The sequence below is a fragment of the Cimex lectularius genome, unplaced genomic scaffold (genome assembly GCF_000648675.2).
Source record: "Cimex lectularius strain Harlan isolate CLEC.00 unplaced genomic scaffold, Clec_2.1 scaffold146, whole genome shotgun sequence".
Classification (NCBI taxonomy): Eukaryota; Metazoa; Arthropoda; class Insecta; order Hemiptera; family Cimicidae; genus Cimex; species Cimex lectularius.
The window spans coordinates 983,534-1,003,201 of record NW_019392741.1 but is presented as its reverse complement, the minus strand read 5'-3'; the positions used below and the strand labels follow the sequence as shown (position 1 = coordinate 1,003,201).

The following is a 19,668-nucleotide window of genomic DNA, read 5'->3' as shown; positions in this document are numbered from 1 at the left end:
ATGTGTAAACTAGTTCAAAAAGAAATCATTTCATTAGCGCTACTGATTCACAAAATAAATTTTTTCTCATACTTTTTTTATCTCGAAAATTACAAAAAAGTCATCATTTTGAAAAGACTTAACAGATCACATAAAATGTTACAGCTATTGTAATAGAGAGATGTGAATTTCAATGTTTTCTAGCCTTTACTCCCTCCTATCATGCCGATGCCGTTTCTGGGTGGCCCCGCGAGTTGGTTACTAATGTCGAGGGGAATATGACCTTAGACTACATTTTATAACTACATGACTATAAACTACACCTTATTGGATTAACATGGCCTCCTTAAAAATTTATAACTCGAGGTATAAAATACTCTCAATCCGGAGGTTAGAATGTGGAAGAGTCCTTTCAAAATCAAGGAGTTTAAAAGGTTGCTTGGTTAGAGGCAAACAATTTTGTCTTTTTTTTATATTTACGTGAGTAGTAATGGATATTTTTGAATTTGTGCCTTTAAACCCGATATTCGAATAATCATCGGTCGTCTTGTTTTCATCAACTGTCGTATAAATGCGACGACAATTGTGAACCGTACGCGCGCGCCCTTTTCAATAATGTACACTGATGACTATATTATAAGTGGCCAACTTTCTTGTAATTCAGCCCATTCGGATAATGAACGTCGAGAACCATGAGGTATCGACCGAGAATTCCTGCCTCGACTAATTATAGTCTGGGGGACCCTATGAAAAATGCAAACTTGGACGGCGAATTAATTATCGCCAGAGGCTCTTAAAGAATGGAATTGCTGAATATAACCGTAGCAGTGTTTTGTAAAAAAAAAATATATTAATAGAAAACAGGGAATTAGGTAAACCTAATAATTAGAGAGGTAAACCTAATAATAATAGAGACATTTATGTTAGGGAAAATAATTCAGTTGTTAACGGTATAGGTGATCCTACATTTCATATTTAAAAAAAAAAAGATAGTTTACTACTATCTGAATTAATATGAGTTAACTAGGTAACCGACACATTTGAGAGTAGAAGGAACTCCAAAGAAAGAAGAAAGAGTCATCACTACTTTAGACATTTAACGTGATTGTTGAGATTAGTTATATTGAACAAAGCCTTAAGAAAATATTCTGATTGAAGGGAAAGTTTATTGGAGAACTTTCAAAAACCTTTAAACAATGGGATTTTTATTTTGTGGAGCGTAGTATTTGTAACATATACGGACCATTTTAACCTTTTTTCTGGTACGGAGAAGACCCAGGAAAATAATTGCAGCAATAAGAGACAATAACCTTTTCTTAATTACAAGGATAATATAATAAGTTCAAATGAATGAAGTAATTTGGAAAAAGTACACTAAATAACAAAGTCTGCAGTCCGTAGGAAACAAACCCCCCTATTTCCTAACATCCAGACCATCCTATCCTTTATTTTTTTGTAGATTAGGTGGTTTTTCTTGGATACATCCATCGGATCGTGTCATATGTGATGGGCAAGAAAAAGATTGGAAGGCTTTTATTTAGATTTTTTTAACAATCTTTTCTTAAGATGGGTCAAGATGGTACATGTGTGTAGTGATGCCACACCAAGATAAACTCAACTTCGGACATATCGTGACACGTTCATTCCAAGCACACTACTAAGACATCGACACGTAACAGCGTAACAGCGCCACTCTTTCTAACAGTGCTCGTAGAAACAGCGAACATGTGCACTAAAGCAGCTAGGAAATCAGGGCGGGGATGCAAAAATGACATGCTCCGTTTGGGAGAAAAATCTGGTTTTGGTACACCTGATAACAATAATAATAATAATAAACTTGGGTTCGGCCCTACTAGACCCCGGGGCTCTCTGCATCGAACTAACTGGTACCCTATTAGGGTCTAACAATAACTACGCAGTAGAAAAGTAGAATGGTGAAAAATGATGGTGACATACCTAGTCAAAACATGGTGCCCTACGACACCGCGCAACTTTAATGTAACACTGACGCAATAGTACATTCCGTTGTTACGTTGCAGGTACAGTGTAGCGCTACATTGCCCTGTTTTTTCAGGCCAGTACTTTTGATACTTTGTATAGCTATCTAGTTCTTGAACTGGTTTGTATCCTGACCCCCTGGTTTTTCGTGGATGTAATAATACTTCAGAAGAAATGAACTATGTTAACAGGACGTGGAGAAATTGATGATTAAGGTCATTTTCGGAAATTTAGAGATGGAATCGGATCAAAACTAAAAATCTGGCGATTCATTGCTTTCTTAAGGCAAATTGGACTCTTCTAATATTGTCATAGTTTAAAATCAAAAGCTATATTTTAATTATTAAAGTTTTATTGAAATTTAGAGATTGTGAAAGTATCCCCCTTTTGTTAGCACTTATCCAATTAACGATTATTGAAGTAGTGGTTCAGGTTTTCACTGTGCGAAATCAATCGGCACAGCTCGGAAAAACAATAAGCTGACTGGGGTCTTATTTTATCTTGCCAGTCAGTCGAAGCCGGATTGATTGTCCGTTCCCTTGCACGCCAACACTCTCTAATTATGCCGAGCAGAGCCTGGCACCGAAGAACCACAGCCGATGGAAATTATACAATATTATAGGAGAGAAACTTTCTCACTTTCGGTTCGATTGGCGAAACATAAAACTTACAGTTTGTGCACATACGGCTTTTTTTTAATTGAAAAATTCTGTAAATTGTTACGATTGTATTTGAACTTTTTTAATAGAGGACACGAAAGAGTCCATTATTCATATTAAATATTATAAATTGTCGAATGCGTTGTGCTAATAAACCCTAATTTTCTTGTATATTTTTGAAAGCGATCATTTTCACGATCTTGTAAGAAGTGAACCTAATAAAAAGCTTTCCTTGGTAAAAAAAGATCTTTTTTATATTTGATAAAGTTTATTAGGCTTCACTAAAATGTAATGTTCCATGCGGGTTGAATCAAGGAAAATAAGGGTGAATGTGTTTGCACATTCGTTCTCAATGAATGCACTAGATAGAAAACGATCAAAACTTTACAATACAAGTTAAAACAATGGACACTATTTTCAACGTTACAAATTTTATATTGTACTGTAATAAACGATTGCTCGATAGTACCATGTAACCAAAAAGTTGGTGCGATTATTCGTTTGTTATCGTTTCAGTACAATTAATGATCAATTGAATTTACAATATTGAGGAGGATTAGGTGTTTACACCATACTCATCATTAAACAAAGAGGATAGTGCTTAAGTTCATTAAGAAAAATTGTCTTGAACAGTTCACGTAAAAATTATAAAACATTTTCTTTTCTCATGGCTTCAAAACCCATAATTCATGAGAGCTTATTTTATGTATTTTAAGTTTTTTTGGGGGCGCACACTTTGTCTTGTGCCAGGCTCAGGCCTATCTCTATAAAGGGCCCACGTAGTGTAATTCTTTCATTTTGGACAAAGGTTTCCCTTTCACTCTCTCTCTCTCTCTCTCTCTCTCTCTCTCTCTCTCTCTCTCTCTCTCTCACTCACTCTCTCTCTCTCTCTTTCCCTCTCTCTCCTCCTCTCTCTCTCTCTCACTCCACACTCACTCTTCCCGTCGAATGTACGAAAGGACCTATTTTTGCGAGCTTTTATAAATAAACTGTTCAATTACAATCCATTCTCTCTCATTTTTTTAATATATTGAAAAAATTTCATTGTCGAGCGTTACGATTCATTTCTATGTAAAAGAAATTAATTAGAATAAAAATTTCTTAAAGAAATGTAATTTTTAACTTTATTTATTGTAATTTTAGTTTGTTTGTAGGAAATTTTTATAATATATGGTTGCTGAATTTTGTTTTCCCCTTCAGTAAGAACGAATAATTTTTATATTCATATTTTGGAACTGCGTTCGGTTCTTTTTCCTGAAAAATGGGGAAATTACTCTTGGAGGCTTACCGCAGACCATTACAAGTGCGGACCATTCGGCCGTCACCAAATGACGTTCATAGTTGTCTCGTTTACAGAAGGAAATAAATGACTGATGAAATGACTCTTCTAGGGGTTTCACGAGCTTGTGTTAATTCTATCTGTTAAGTCGTGTTAAATCGAGAAAAATGATGACGTCGCTCTGGTAAAATCGGCCATTTAACATTGCTCAATCAAACATAGTTGAAACTGTGTTAGTTGTTAAGTCAAATCGGCTAGCAGTATAGTCGGATTGTTAGCCGGTAGGACGGATGTAACAAACATGGTCAGCATGAACTGTTATTCGTTGTTATGAATTTTTAAATATGCATTAATAAAATTCAACCAATATATTTCTTTTGTTAATTTGTGATCTATCATCATACCTTCGTTCATAGTGAAGAAATGGGATTTTCATCAACTAAATATTAATTTACTTTCCGACCATCTAATCTATGTAATAAGGATGTTCATTACTTGATTCACGGACCAGTTATTCTATGTCCTTCTCGTCAGTTCAGATATTTGTATTTGCTTAAGTAAGACAGCAATTTATGTGATTTGTCTATCTTCCATTCAACAGGCTGTTCTAGCATTTAATCGTACAATTTTTCATAGAAATTAAAGATGACATTTTGAATAAAAAAACATGAATAGTCTTATCTGTTGACTGATTTTGGCATTTGGAAAAAACTTCCTTCGCAAATCAAAACACAAGCTTTATCAACAATGACAAAACTTCAAGAACTGTTATACTTTTAATAGTTTTTGGCTATCAGTAGAGCACTACAGTGAAGAACTAGCATGATAACATCGAAATAAGAAAGGGCAACATTCACAATCTTACTGAATATTTTCGTCTCGACTTAACAAGCGTTAACATCTAACACACATCGTGAAAAATTTGAAATTTACGTCTCATATTAAAGGGAGTCTCATAGTTTATGAAAATGTCGTAAGATAGTATTTCTAATAAATATTCTAATACGGAATTATTTAAAAATAAGCTAAATCATACGAGAAATAATAATATTCATAGCTTGTAACTAAAAACGTCAAACATTTATACATACAATTTTTCATGCTCATCCTTCATATCAGGTAAAATTCCAACCACAATTTATGTTTTGCAAATAAATATGGATGCTAGTAAGATCAGATTTTAAGAAGAAATATTTTCTTTTAAGAACCCTTACAAAATCGAATAAACATTCATGTACCAATCGATTCCCAATTTTCTCGATATTACGCACAACAGTGCTCCTCCAGCTATTAATATCTTTTATATTGCGGCCGTGAAGGGGCGGATAGGCGATTACGGTAAATGTCCCTTCTCGGTATATACAGGGTGTTCCAAGTGACGAAGTGCCAGGTGGAACGTTTCCCGCGTCCTGATGGTTAGCGTGACCCGAACGGCATCAATTATTATCATCGGCTCACGTCGATATGATCAGACATATGTCGCATCCCCAGATATTATTATCGGACCGTGAAGAATTAAGGGGATCAGCAATTTTGATGTATTATTTAGCTACTATACTATAACGTTGGTGTCTTTTTTACTTTTTACTTTAGATTTTTGCTACAAAAGTAGCCTTCTTATTCCTCAGCTTTCTCATCGCAATAACTTGTAAAAAACGGATAAAAAATAAACATACGAAAAATATATCGTTATTATTGTTATTATTATTCTATAGATTTCCAACTGATTTCTGGGAGATGGTGGACACTCTGGTCTCAGTTTGTCTCACACCCCTCTTAAAATCATAAAATGCCGATGCCCTTGACATACGAAACAGCGAATCTGGGCGGACCATGTTCGGAAACGACTAAACTACCTCGCAGCCCTCAGGAACAAAACTCCGTATTTAGCAGTTGATTAAAAATTTGACAATTTGTAGTTTTGTCAGTAAAATAATAACTCTTAACGTCAAATGAACAGTAGAAATAAGATACAGACCAGACAGATGCTCACATGTCTCTCGGTCGTGCCATCGTATGTTATGTATAATGTAAAACGACCCCTTTTGGAATCGAGCATGATAACCAACCGGGGAAAAAGAAAAATTATCTGAATTTTCATGTTGATGTCTTCTGGGATTATTCAGATGTTATTATATTATTATGTTATTTTCTGGTAAATAAATACAAAAATAGCCAGGACGATCGGAAACTACCAGATTAGATAACCCAGATGACCTAAAGAACAAATCTCGCAGCTCACAATTTTCTATTGTATACAAATAAAAAGAACTTTTTCCGTAGTGTTATGCTTCTTTTAATTTATATAAAGAATCGTTTTGTAGTTTTTTTTCTAAAAATAAAAGAAGATTACTTCTAGTAGAAACTTTCTCTTTTTTCGCATGTTCGATTGAGTTTGTGTATGTCTGGTGTAGGAGAATCCCCCCGTTTGCTCCCCTTGTTTGTTTCTCTGAAGATAGTCTCCTTGAGGAGCAAACATTGGGACCCTTTCACCCCACGAAGAAAAAAAGAAAAGAAAGGGATTCCGGTAAACAATTAGACCCTTTCGTTCGATGGGAGTGTTTTCCGAGCGAAGGTTGTTTTAACTCGCGAACCCTCTGAGAATGATTTAAATTCAAATGAAATGAAGCGTAATGCGAAACAGTTTTTTTTATTCCTATTCGACATCCCACTCCCCAACTAATAGAACACACTTGATTAAACAGGTTAATTGGCACGAAATTACGGCCGGGGAGGACGGCCCTTTTTAATCGATCTACAAAGCATCCCCACCGGCCTTTTTTCCCTTTTGGTTTTAATTTGCGGATTCTCTGTTTATTCCTTCGGTTCACTCAGAACCAGCATCGGTAATTCCAGGTCTAATTGATAGGAGTTTTTCGAATAATGGTCCGTTTGCAACAGAAGCCAGAAGTTCAATCGTTGACTATATTCTTTTTAAGCCACATTTCAAAAGTTGTAGATTATTTTTTTTTAAATCCATATTTTTGCGTATCTATTAGAAACGCGTTTGTAAAATTAACATATTATTTAAATAAGGTAAACATTTTGGGTCGTGATAGATGAATTATTCTATAAAGGTTTTGTGTTTTATCCAGCCATAACCATCGGAATTTTATTTGAAGATCGATTTAGTAAGTTCCCTGAACTCCTGTCCGTACAAAAGTACTTAAATACTTTAAATAAGCAATGACTAAATTGAATGAAAAAAGTAGGCTACAGATACGTTATTTACGTGAACAGAGATCACGTGTTTAGCGATTTAACAATTTGCTGAAGAACTTGAAGACTTTCAATGAGTGGTGATTCCTAGTGGAATGTATTTGTAATTTGGACGTAAACAAACTGACATTATTTGTAAAGCATAAGTGAAATGTCTCTCTCTCACCCTCTTATCTATTTATCCATCTATCTATCTTTCACTCTTTTCTGTATCTTTGTCACTTTCTCTTTCTCTTTTTCTCGCTATCACTCTTTCACTTTTACACTCACTTTCTTCTAAAGTAGCGAGAATGAAGATATCCTAGGAGTTTACTTCATGACCCGCCACAATCCACTTACTAGATGATTATAAAACAAACATTTTCGACTGTCATTCCTTCTTGATAAATTAGTCGTAAGTTTCTTTTCCTGTAATATTTAACGATTCAAATATTCTCATTTCACAATGAACAAAATATTGGATGGAAAATATCGGATCATTATTCTTGAGATTGCCTTTTCTTGTTTTCGTTGTGTTGCACTTGCGGTTTGGTCATTTCCGACTATTTTGGTCCGCCTATCCCCGCTGTTTCGACCTGCTAGATGCATTTCGGCATTGCAAAATCTTCAGCGTTTAATAAAAAGAATAATACATATTAAAATTATCAGAAAAGCCTGAAGTGATAGTTCGGAGAGAAGGAAATGCAAGCTAAAATAAGCTTCGTAACTGTAGAATCAGCTACGCAGCTTAATTATGTGAAGGAAAATTTGACTGAAAAAAGCTGATTTATCCATCATTTTTTCCGGGAAACATTCTGGTTTACGAGTAAAATTATATTGTCATACTTCTTTTAGCTACTTGAAAAAATTAAATAATGGCTAAAAGAAAAACACAGTTATATTTAAGAAATAGGTTTAAATTCGTATTTCAAAAACTTGTACGTGATCATTTATACAAAAAGCAATTTGAGTGAAAATCGCCATTCACAAAAGTAGCCGTGTGTGTGTACAAAGGCGTGTTTGTGCCAGTCGGTGTGGGTCAAACAACACCAATATTTGCACGCCGGGGTTGTACGAATTAATTGGGATATTGGCCTGCGGATCGCCGGGAGGGTGAGAATGGCTTATTTGTAAAATAAAACATGAGGGGTTACTGGGGAACAAGGGGCGGAGGGCCCTCAATAAAAATACCTCAAATTAGAACCTATCCCTCTGGCAGTCGTTCCGTTTTTTTATTTACTCACCCCACCACTGGGCTAAAAGCCACTCACAACATATCAATGCTTTACTTGATTTTGCTTTAATTAAAATACCTTTTTCGTATCTTGTTTTTCCCGAATTGTCGAAATTTAATCATTTCGATCCCGTGTGAACTAACATCCTAACCTGATTGATGTAAAGTTTTAGTATAACTTCTAAAAAAAAAGTAAGTACCTTAAAAAATACAGTTAAGAGTTATAAGGATTTAATTCTAATATTAAGAATTAATAAACTTTACAACAATCCCTGGGATTATTATTGCATAGGTGCGTTCCTCGTTGTGTCACAAGATTTGATACAGTCTGCCACACAAGTAACCTTTAATAGCAATTCTTCCTACCCACCCTGTATTACCTTATAATGGACATTCGGTTTAACTAATTTCTACTTCAAAAAATATTGATATATAATAAAATCCGGAGTTTCACAAGGAAGTATTCTAAGTCCCATCCTGTATGCAATTTACACTGCTGATTTTCCTATATATCCGCAGTTCCATCTTGTAACCCAAATCCTATCCAAAGCCCAATCTCCAATATCTAAGAACATCTTGACTGATGCAAAAAGAGGAGAAAAAAGTACATTTATACTGAAAAAAACATAGTTCTTGCCTTCTACTGTGCGTTAACATGAAATTTCCGTCTTTCAAAGAAATTACATACATAAACTTATGGCTAGTCAGCAGACAGACGTGAAACTCAAAAAATGAAAAAGATTACAAATTAAAAGAATACTTCGAAAACTTTTAGAAAAGAAATCTTTTATGTTATGATAGTCAAAACTGAAATAACTCGATAAAAACATTCCTGCGACCAATTTGGATATTCAGAGTGGAACTGTAGGTTTCGCAAAACCATCCAATAACCAGTGCATCTAATCCTTCTAATCACAAGTCCTCTAACAAATGGTCAAATTAGAATAATTCCTTTTAAAATTTCAAATTAAATAATATAATGAATTAGTTGTGTTGAAAAAAAAGAAAAACAAACCATTAATAGCCTCCAGTACGGAATCTAAGAATGCCGAATTTCAAACGGCGTTGTTTCAGTTTCCAAGGTCTTCCAAATTGCTAACTTTTGTTTATATCTTATTGAAACTTCAGCACTACAACAAAACTTTGCACGCCAGACGTAAGTAGTCGAAGAGGTCCGACGGTACCCACGGGTTGAAAAGAAACAGCCGGCCAAAATCTGAACTTTATGTGTGTTTTAAAGGTGTTGGCCCGACAGTTTTGACCTTGAGAACAAAGTTATAAAGTCCAGATAGCAAGTCCTATAACTGGGAGACAATTAAAACTTTACTTAGCCCCTTTTCCAACTCCGGCCCACGTGGATCGACCTGCTCTTTTCCTTCAAATCCGGCAGAATAGTGGGGGGATTATGTAGATATATTCTTTACTTTTAGACAAAACTACTCTATTAATTTTGGATATTTTAACTTGCCCAACGCAAAAGTTATTACAATAGGTACTGCTACTATCCGCTAAATTTTATCAACATTGGATAACTTTTTTTATGAATAATGTGTATTCAAAGTAGGAAAAATTATATATATTAATGGATTTATTAAGAAATACTACAAATTTTTTTGTAGTAAAAACATTCCAGGTCATGAGGGAATTTTAGATAACAAAGCAGACCCCTGTAAATAAAAAGGAAGCCTCGGAAAAATACGTATGCCCAAATTAATTTTGTGTCAAAAACAAAAATCTCATTAGAAAACTGCAATTTTAGGTTATTGAAGAACACAAAAATGGGAACGTATCTAGGAATGAGACAAGCAAAAACGACCCAATGTAAGAAAGAGGAATCTTACCTACAAGAAAGAAATTAAAAACACAGATATTTAAGGATATTCTACACTAAAATCCTTGATAAAAGATATGACTATAAACGGACTAAAGGTGACAGCGAAATACAACTTCCTTGTATTAGCTAAAAAATTATGTTAATTTGAAAAGCAATTCCTGAACTTGAAAAACTTGAACCATACTCCTGAGAAATAATCAGTACTTGAATTAAAATAATAAATTCTTCTTGTAATACCTTGAACAAAGATCAGACTCAATGGGATGAAGGTTAAGTGCAAAAGGGCGACTATAAACGAAAAACTGTCCGATGACGTAGGTATTTGTTTATTACAATGAAGAAAAAACATTGCAAGAACTATAATCAATACAAAATATTACGTTACTCAAAGAAGTATAGGCAAAATCCGAGCAATAGTTGGAAAAAACTTTCTAACTAAAAAATGCTGCGAACAGTGATACTTACTTGTGCCATAATATCGTAAATTGGGTTATACTGCAAAACCTAAACTCTTAAGATCAGACAACCAAGAATCTCTAAAAGCATTAACGCGAAAAAAGCTTCAAAATAGTCGGTGAATGTATTCCAAAATTTTTAATTAGTAAAAAACAAGCATACAAACTGACTAGAGGAGAATGTGTAAGAACATATATGCCAAGAACCTATACTTTGGATTACAAGATAAAACATAGACTACTCCTTCTCATTATGGGTCCAGATAAGAACAGAAGGAGGGCATGGACTGTAGAAGTACATAGCACACTAAATCGAGCAATAGCAAACACATTGCTACACTGAGAAGGGTACAATTCCGAGGAGTGTTAGGGATATTATTGGAAATGATGAAAATGAAAATGATGAAATAATGAACGGATATATATGATCACTGCTAACTGAAAAAAAAAACACCTACAAAACATGGGTAGATCAATGATATCTCCATTTTAGGTTATCCATCAAGAGAAAGACCTGCCACCAATTCGAATGCGAGGTGACCCTCAGATTATTTAAATTATCAAGAAAAGAATTGCAGCAATGATCTAATAGTTTTTAAGAGAAGGATCGAGTCAATTGAGCCTAACTAAGAAACTAGAAAAAATACAATTAACCTGAAGAGTGCAATTATGTTTCGGATAGACACAATTCCTTCTTTGTAATATTCCCGTCATCTTCGTTGAATCGTTTAATCTGTTTGTTAAGAAATACTACAATAATTATTTTTAGTAATAATAAAAAACTTAATCGTACGATGGAAGTAAATGAACTAAGTCAACGGTAATATCAGTAAGGGGTAATTAAAAGGACAACATCATTAAGCAAAATAAACAAAATGAACACAGTATTAAGTCAAAGATTCGTCAATTAAGGATGGGCTAATTCTGTTTAGTATAAATTTTGAAAGGCAATATGGAAATTTCTTCTTACTTCATTTATTTTCATCTATAACTGGGGGAAAATAAAAATAAAAATTTAACCTGAAATATTGGATAAATTCGTACCTTGGTACCTTACATACCAACCAAAATGGCCATCCCCGCGAACTCATTTAGTTATGGGCAATGAAATCACAAACTTATCAAATGCTTTCTGGACAGAACTGGAAAAAGTTTTAGACAGAACGAGAAAATCAAGATACAATTTAAAATAAAAAATATTATTTAATATTTTTTTCTATACGAAAAAGACGGAACAGTTATTTTGCATGTTTACGGTGTCGTTCATGAGTGAAAAAGTGCATAAATAATCAGTCAGTCGGTCATAGTTATCTTTCTAACCTTTTCACAAGATTTGTAACTTATACTAAACCCGCAGCGCTTATCGGTCGTACAGTTTTAGCATAACATGAACTACGTTACTTCTGTTGTGTCTGAAGCATGAGCATATTTTCTTTGTTTTTCAAATGAAGTTAATTCATTATTATTTAACGAAGAAATTATTATTATCATTATTATTGCCATTATAATAGATATATTTAAATGAATATTTTGGTGATTTTAAAAAATTTTGTTTCGTTCAATAGCTTTTAAAGATGGCGTATTTTGTAAAAATAAAATATATATTAAATATATTAAACAGATTTTCGCAATGGAGGTTGTGTATGTGGGTGACGGGTGAGTAAGAGTTGAGGGCAGTGGGCGTGCCCTTATAAAGGCGGAGTCTATTGCAACCAATGGCAACTCGAGAGCCACGCCCGAAAAATACATCAATACATTCTACCACCCACTGGCCACCCAGCAGCCACCATCCCAGGCCGTGTATATATGTGCTGGATATATGCATATACGCATTTACGGACCAAGGATGACGGATGACCGGGTGCAAACGCGCTGCATCGAACCGCCGACACCGAACGGCTGGCAGACACCCGGTGAAAACAGAGTCCGAAGACCGGATGGGAACGACCCCATTCCGAGACTTAACAAGTCCGGTTGAAGTGTTATGAATAATTAAAACTTTGTTAGTCGTTTAACCCCGCCCCGCCACAGCCAAACCACTTCCTCACAGTTCGACCTAGAACCTGAATCGCAACTTCCTCAGACGGCGCCCCCCCCCGCCCTAGTCCACAAATACAATTCGCCAAAACTTGTGAAAATACAATTAGCCAATTATAACTTCTAGAAGTGTTTAAGCTCCGGTAAAACATATGTGATTATACATAGATTACTTGTAAATGATTTTGGGGATGAAAAAACTATCACCCTCTTATCGCAATTAAAATAAAAAACAATTTAAACTAGGTTTCTCTTTGAATAAATCCTTTAGAAAATATACAAGCTTAAAACATTTCTTTATATTTTTACAATAAATATTTGGTCAGTTTAAAGATAAGTCACTACATAAATTTTTTGCGTAACTATTCTTCTCGAAGTCTTCATTTCTCGAGTGGAGAACAAATTTGATCAAAATTATAAAAATAAAACAAAACACTTTTTCACTTTTACACTGTTTGTATTCAGTGTCCATAAGTTAACTTTAAATTGAATTTTATTATTACTTGAATTATAAAATAATCTTTCTAAACAATTAAATAGTACACAACGACAGATTTTGTTCATAGAACTCAACCCGGAAGATATTTTTAATGCCATAATTTATATAAAATAGTATGTGCGTAAATATTTAATGTTAATGAATTTGCTTTCATAAGGAAAAACTCAATAAAAAATACAATTTTTAATTTTACATTAGGTTCACTTGTTTAAAAGTATAAAGTCAGCATGATAAAAAGCAAAATAAAATAAATAGAAGGTGACCGTTGAGATTATGTACGTTGTTTTTTCTTTGAATTTATGCTCTGTGGTCACTTAATAAAAAAGATCCTAATTCATTTGACCGACATTTTGGTCATTTTTTCGAGGCAAAACGCATGGTTCTAGGAGTTTTATCTTGTCGAAATTAAAATAGAGAAATAACTGAGAATCAGTGCTTGCGTTTTGCCTTGAAAAAAGTCAATAAAGTTTTCAAAACATCAGCCTAATGAAACAGTTTTTCTTAGATTCTATGTGGCAGCACATATCAAATTAAAAAAAAACAAAAAACAGCATAATATAATTTGTTTTTATTTAACATAGCCCAACTACATGTCTTATTTATTATTTTATAAAATTATTTAAAAATTTCTTTTGATTAATTTTTACTTTGTTGCCTTAATTTAAAAAGTTAAACTATACTGTCAATAACTTAAAATACATATTTTTTATATCACTTTAGCATAAAAAAAGCATTTGTTGGCACAGGTTTATATTTGTTAAACAAATTTACCAATTACAGCTTTACTACCTTATAAAATAATTAAAATTTTTTGTCTACTTGTTTTATTAACTTGATTTAAAACATTTAAGTTAGGGATTTTTTATTTTTTTTATTATTTTTATTGTACTTAATTTGTTCAGATCTATATAAATTTTACTTCTAGAAGGGGTATATTCCAGGCAATCCTACCTATCTGCAATACTGGAGTAATGTCTTCTATAAAAAAAATTGTTAATGCAAAATAATTGTGCATTGGTAAACGTAAATTAAAACAATTTTTCTTTGAAAAACTTCCATTTTCATTAACTAAAAAAATTATATACCATCCACCTTAATAATAAATCAGTGATTTTACGCTGTCAGAAACCTCTGCTTAAGATGTCCCATAATATGTTTGACGAAAACACCATGACAATAACGAACTGAAAATTTAAATTACAAAATTTTGCGTGATGGCATAGTAAAAACAAATATTAATAGCAAACTGTTTTAAATTGTTTTGATTTTAATTCAATATTTAAATGAATAACCTTCACTACCCCATTGAACAATTTTAACTATTTAATCCTTTAGGTAAAATTACGTAAGGCGTGATAATAAAGCCGGGTAAATAAATTTTAAAGTAAACACAGCTTAATGTATTTGTTTAAATTTGGAGAATAATATTAATTAGTCTATTTCTATATAAAAAATAGATAGATACATACATAAAGAGAGAGAGAGAGAGAGAGAGAGAGAGAGAGAGAGAGAGAGCAAAGAATAATAATAACAAAAAATTTTACAAGTAATCAATTTAATCAATTCAAATCAATTCAAAGTAATTTTATATTAATCCTATTAAAACTATACTTAAATTGCAGTCATAAATAACTTACATTACAAAAGTCATTGCATCAGAGTAAAATTTAATGAAAAAACAATTGTTTCTAAGAAATTATGAAAACGACAAAAAGGAAAATAGAAGCAAAGTTTCTAAATTTGTCATACAATACGATAAGGAAATTATGATATGAAAACTATCTCAAAAAGCATTCAAGATTCATGCAAGGTTAATTTTAATATCAAAGATTATTTTCAGATTGATATAATAAAAGAATGAAGGAAGAATATCTACTTAAGAAAAAGAGTAAAATCAATAATCAATTTGATATACAAAGCCAATTTATTTAGTTATCAATTAAATAGGATTGTTAATCCTTTATAAGTTGCTACTTCAATCGTGTGAAAAAAGTTTTATTTCTTGCTGGATTGCTGAAGACGTTGAAAAAAATGTACCTTTATTGCTAGGCATCGTATAATTAAGATTATGTTGTTTAAAGAAGTGAAGATGGCAAAGTTAATGTTGTTTCATGCATACCTTAACATTTTATTGTTGGAGAATGGAAGTGGGCGTCGAGAGAGGAAGAGTTGACTACCGGTTAGACTTGAACAGTAGGCGCGGACAGAGTAGCTCATGTGCTTTGTAACTACCGACAACTTTGTTAAAAAAGGACGGATCACTTTAAAATTTTAAAAAATAATTTTATTTGCTATTATGTATAATGGGTCAGAATGAAGAAAGGAGACCGGCTCGCGGTATCTTGGCCTCGTGACTGCATGGGCAGGCCGTTTCACGAGTCTCGAAACCTCAGAGGAGGGGGGGTTGAAAAAGTTTTCTAAACTGTCATAAACTTAAGTAAAGTTCCCTTGGCCCCCCTCTTTCCCCGAACTAAGTACCGGCGGAGGAAGTGGGGGTGTCCGACAAGGGCCCAACTCGAAGGGGGGCAAGGGTACAAGGCGGCGGGGCGGGCGGCTAAAGTTTGGAAAACTCAAACAAAGTAATGAAAGTTTGTTATTGTTGTTACTCACCTCTGGTGTTGTATGTAAAAGTTGGTTGAGTGAGTGGCCAGGGGTTGTGCTCTGTAGGAGAGTTTGGGGCAGACTCAGGGCCTGGCTCGGGTTCATGCCGCCCCCTCTAGCCGCCCCCGACGACGGTCCGCGACCCCTGCCGAAACCTCCCGAGCCGGGCCACCCCCTTCCTTATTGATTCTCACCGCCTCCGAGGTATTTTTTGGGACCGCCCCGCGAGAGGCGGGACCTCGACTGCGCACCCAACTCTACAACATAACTTTTTTCCCTCTCTTTCTAATCCTCTCACTCTCCTCCCGGTTAATACAGGTGAGATCTGAAAGGTAGAAATGAGAATAATATACGATGAAGCCAAAGCTATTTTCATCAGAGGCTTCCCTGCTCTTCAATCTAGTATATTACTACCATGCATTTTTTATTTTTTTATTCTCGTCACTTTTAATATGCTCAGAAACTTAAAATATAAACAATATAAAATAGGCTCCCCTAAGCTTTCAAAATAATATTTAAAAAACAGTCATAAAAACCAAATAATAAACGTTCAACTACTCAAAGAAGTGTATAATTTAATTTACCCATATAAAAAAAATTTATTAATCCATATAACAATTTTTCTGGTCTCATGAAACTTTAGGCTTTTATTACCCGCGTGTTTTTAAATAATAATTCTAACTGTGCATACGTCAATGTAAAACTCTAGGATAGGGATAAAAGAGGCGGCAACATGGCCTATTGCACCTCGACCTGCACATACATAGACCTTGACAGAAACATAGAACATAGTTTTGCTGTCTACTCATCTTCCTGGCAGTATCTGCACAGTGTTTCTTTAGTCTGTATTCCTGTGCTTTCTTAAGTGGCAGTGCCCTGTCAGGAGTCCAACCAGAATTCTGGTTCGGTTGCGGTTGCTTTCCAGTAATTCTTTTGTAAGTTTTGCGGATAGTATGAATCTCTTTGCGTGCCTCATACTTGTAGCATTCTTCCACCAGGCTTTAGATTCATTAAAGATCCATTTTAAGATGTATCCTATTTTGTGGCAGGATGATAAGCCACAGTAGGGTTCAGGACCCAGAGAGTCGATGTTGGCCCCCTCTTAGGCAAAAAAACTCTGGGAACTATTACTTTAAAAATTACTTTAAAAAATGTTACATTACACAGTAACGTTAACACAGTAACATATTTTCGCAATCAGTTTAAGCAGTATAAACTTACATATATTTTTTGGTTTTTATGTAGAACAATTATAAAAAAACTATTGTCTTAGAAATACTTTCCACTATAAACTCTATAATATGTAGGTCAGTTGCTACTTATTATAGTATACTTCTGGCAGCTAGAATGTACAAGCATTGGCAGTAAGTAAAATATAAAAACAATTAAAAGCAGGTAATGGGTGGTTTAAAATTACAACTTTTTCACCCACAAACATGGATATAAAAACAAACTAGAGTAACACCATAATAATCACTATTGCAATGAAAGATGGACGAGTGATAGATCTGGTACATTCTACCAAGTGTATAATTTAATTTACCCATATAACATTTTTTTAGTAGTCAGTATAATAATTATTCTGTTCTAATAAAACTTTAGTCTTTTATTATCCGCTATGTTTTTAAATAATAAATTTTATCGGCGCATATTTCAATGTAAAACTCTGGGAACTATTGCTTTAACAAACAATAATTAACATTAACATAATAACACATTTTCACGATCAGTTTAAGCAGTATAAACTTTATGGTCTGGTTTTTAAGTAGGACAATTACAAAAAAACTATTGTCTTAGAAATACTTTCCACTATAAACTCTATAATATGTAGGTCAGTTGCTACTTATTATAGTATACTTCTGGCAGCTAGAATGTACAAGCATTGGTAATAAGTGAAACAAAAAAAATAAAAGCTCATTGGCGGTTTAAAAGTTCAACGTTTTCACTCCCAAACATGGATATAACATGAAACATGAGTATCACCATAATCACCACAATTGCAATGAAGGTTGGACGAGTGATAGATCTGGTCCACTATACCATCACCATAAATTTATTATGTTTGAACTCATAATTTTTCATAATGTAAGTAGATGTTTATATTTGTTAATCGTTATTGGATTGAAATGAATAAGCTGAAGGAATCAGCCATACCGATTAGTAGAGGCCCTCTCAACCGACTAGAGTATTGTTTATTTATCGAGCCATATCATCATGCGACTACGGTGTCTGAAAGAGTAATTGTAGTTATACTAATTTTTGCCATTTGATGCACGGAATTGAGCCTAAAGTAAGGAATGTAGCTGTAAACAAGTTTATTTTATTTATTTTTTTGCTAAAACTTCTTATATTGAGATTAATTAACTAACCTTGCATTATCTTTTGTGATAATAGTTGAAAGCTCAATTCGATTATTTCAAAGACCCGATCAAGTGGATTTTTTCCTCAAAAGTTTGACGAAGAAACTGTGAATTCGTCTTATCCCCGATTTTTAATACAAACAGAGTAAAAATAATTCGTATATATTCTACATAAATCTAATATTATTTCTATATTGTTTGGCGTTACAAATTCATACAATTTGATGAATTTAGAGACATTTATTAAAATTATTCTAATGTTTTTAGTACTGACAATGCCCAATTTTGGTCCAGAACACACTCATCGTTAATACAAAATCAATGAAAACCGGTTTCAATTGTAACCATGTGGACATAGTTTTTTCGCTATGCACCGAAAGCTAGATCATTTTTGTATATTTCTTATTTGTCTAAAATTGACAATTCCTTATTGATTACCATATTTTATTTATTTTTTTGTTGTTCCGTTTTTCTGTCTGTTGTTCTTACTAATAGAGAGATAGATGATTTCAGATAGAGGAAGAAAGAAAGAAAGAGAGTGAGATGAGGCGGATAAGGAGGAAGAGAGAGAGAGAGAGAGAGAGAGAGAGAGAGAGAGATGATATAGATAGCAATAATGGTATGAATAACGCATTAGCAAGTTAATGTAAAATTTATTCAGCCATTAGATATACCTCAGCATGTATAGCTTATAACTAGTTTTTAAATCATTGTTTTATTAATAATTGTGAGAGGAAAAAGAGTGGAATAAAGGAGGAAGAGAGAGAGAGAGGGACAGAAAAGAGAGAAAGCTGTAGAGCGATAGAGGGTATAGAAAAGTGACAAATGAGAAAGAGAAAAAACATAAAGAGAGAAGGAACAATACTGGAGCGAAATAGATAGATGGATAGGTATATATATATATATAGCGAAATTGATTTGTTGTATGTATTCTTTTCAAAGAGAGAAAGAACAAAAAAGAATAGAGAAAATGTGTGGGACTGTGTTGTTTGTGCTCTGAATTCTTTTTTGTGAGCATGCGTCAGTGTTGTGTGTGTGTGTGTGTGTGTGTGTGTGTGTGTGTGTGTGTGTGTGTGGGTGGGTGGGTGTGTGTGTAATTTCAGAAATAAAATAAAGAGATTAATAGCACTTTGTGTAATTTAAGAACTTATGATTCTCATATGGATGTATGTTCTAATAAAACATATAAATTAGGATATGTAAATGAATTGCTAACGCTCACATAACAACTAAGTGTTTGTAAAAAAATAAAGAAATACAAATTCTCTATAAAGATATAATCCTACATGATGTTAAATGGTAGGACTGGAGAGAATTTTTAAGTGGGATATGAATCATCCTGGAAAAAATGTATATCGGTTACGAAGCACAACCCTCAGACGGAGGGTTTAAAAATGAGCTCGGTATCCTGGGGTGAGCCACCCACTAACCCAGTTGCAACCCTCCCTATATACATAGTCACCCCTCGAGACATCTTCGAACCGGTTGCCAATTATTACGAGTCATATACGGGTTTAAGCGCGGACGCCTTAGTG

At 33.7% G+C, this 19,668-nt stretch overlaps 1 protein-coding gene across 2 annotated transcripts in view; it reads right to left on the bottom strand.

Moving 5' to 3' along the window:
* LOC106669907 overlaps positions 1–15,897 on the bottom strand; it is a 258,515-nt gene extending 242,618 nt beyond the window's left edge. For both annotated transcript variants that reach the window (XM_024227088.1, XM_014399759.2), the window contains exon 1: positions 15,783–15,897. In XM_024227088.1, coding sequence (XP_024082856.1) covers positions 15,783–15,878 — 96 coding nt within the window. In that variant the 5' untranslated portion in view covers positions 15,879–15,897. The remainder of the gene's footprint in view (positions 1–15,782) is intronic.
* Positions 15,898–19,668: the final 3,771 nt, after the last annotated feature.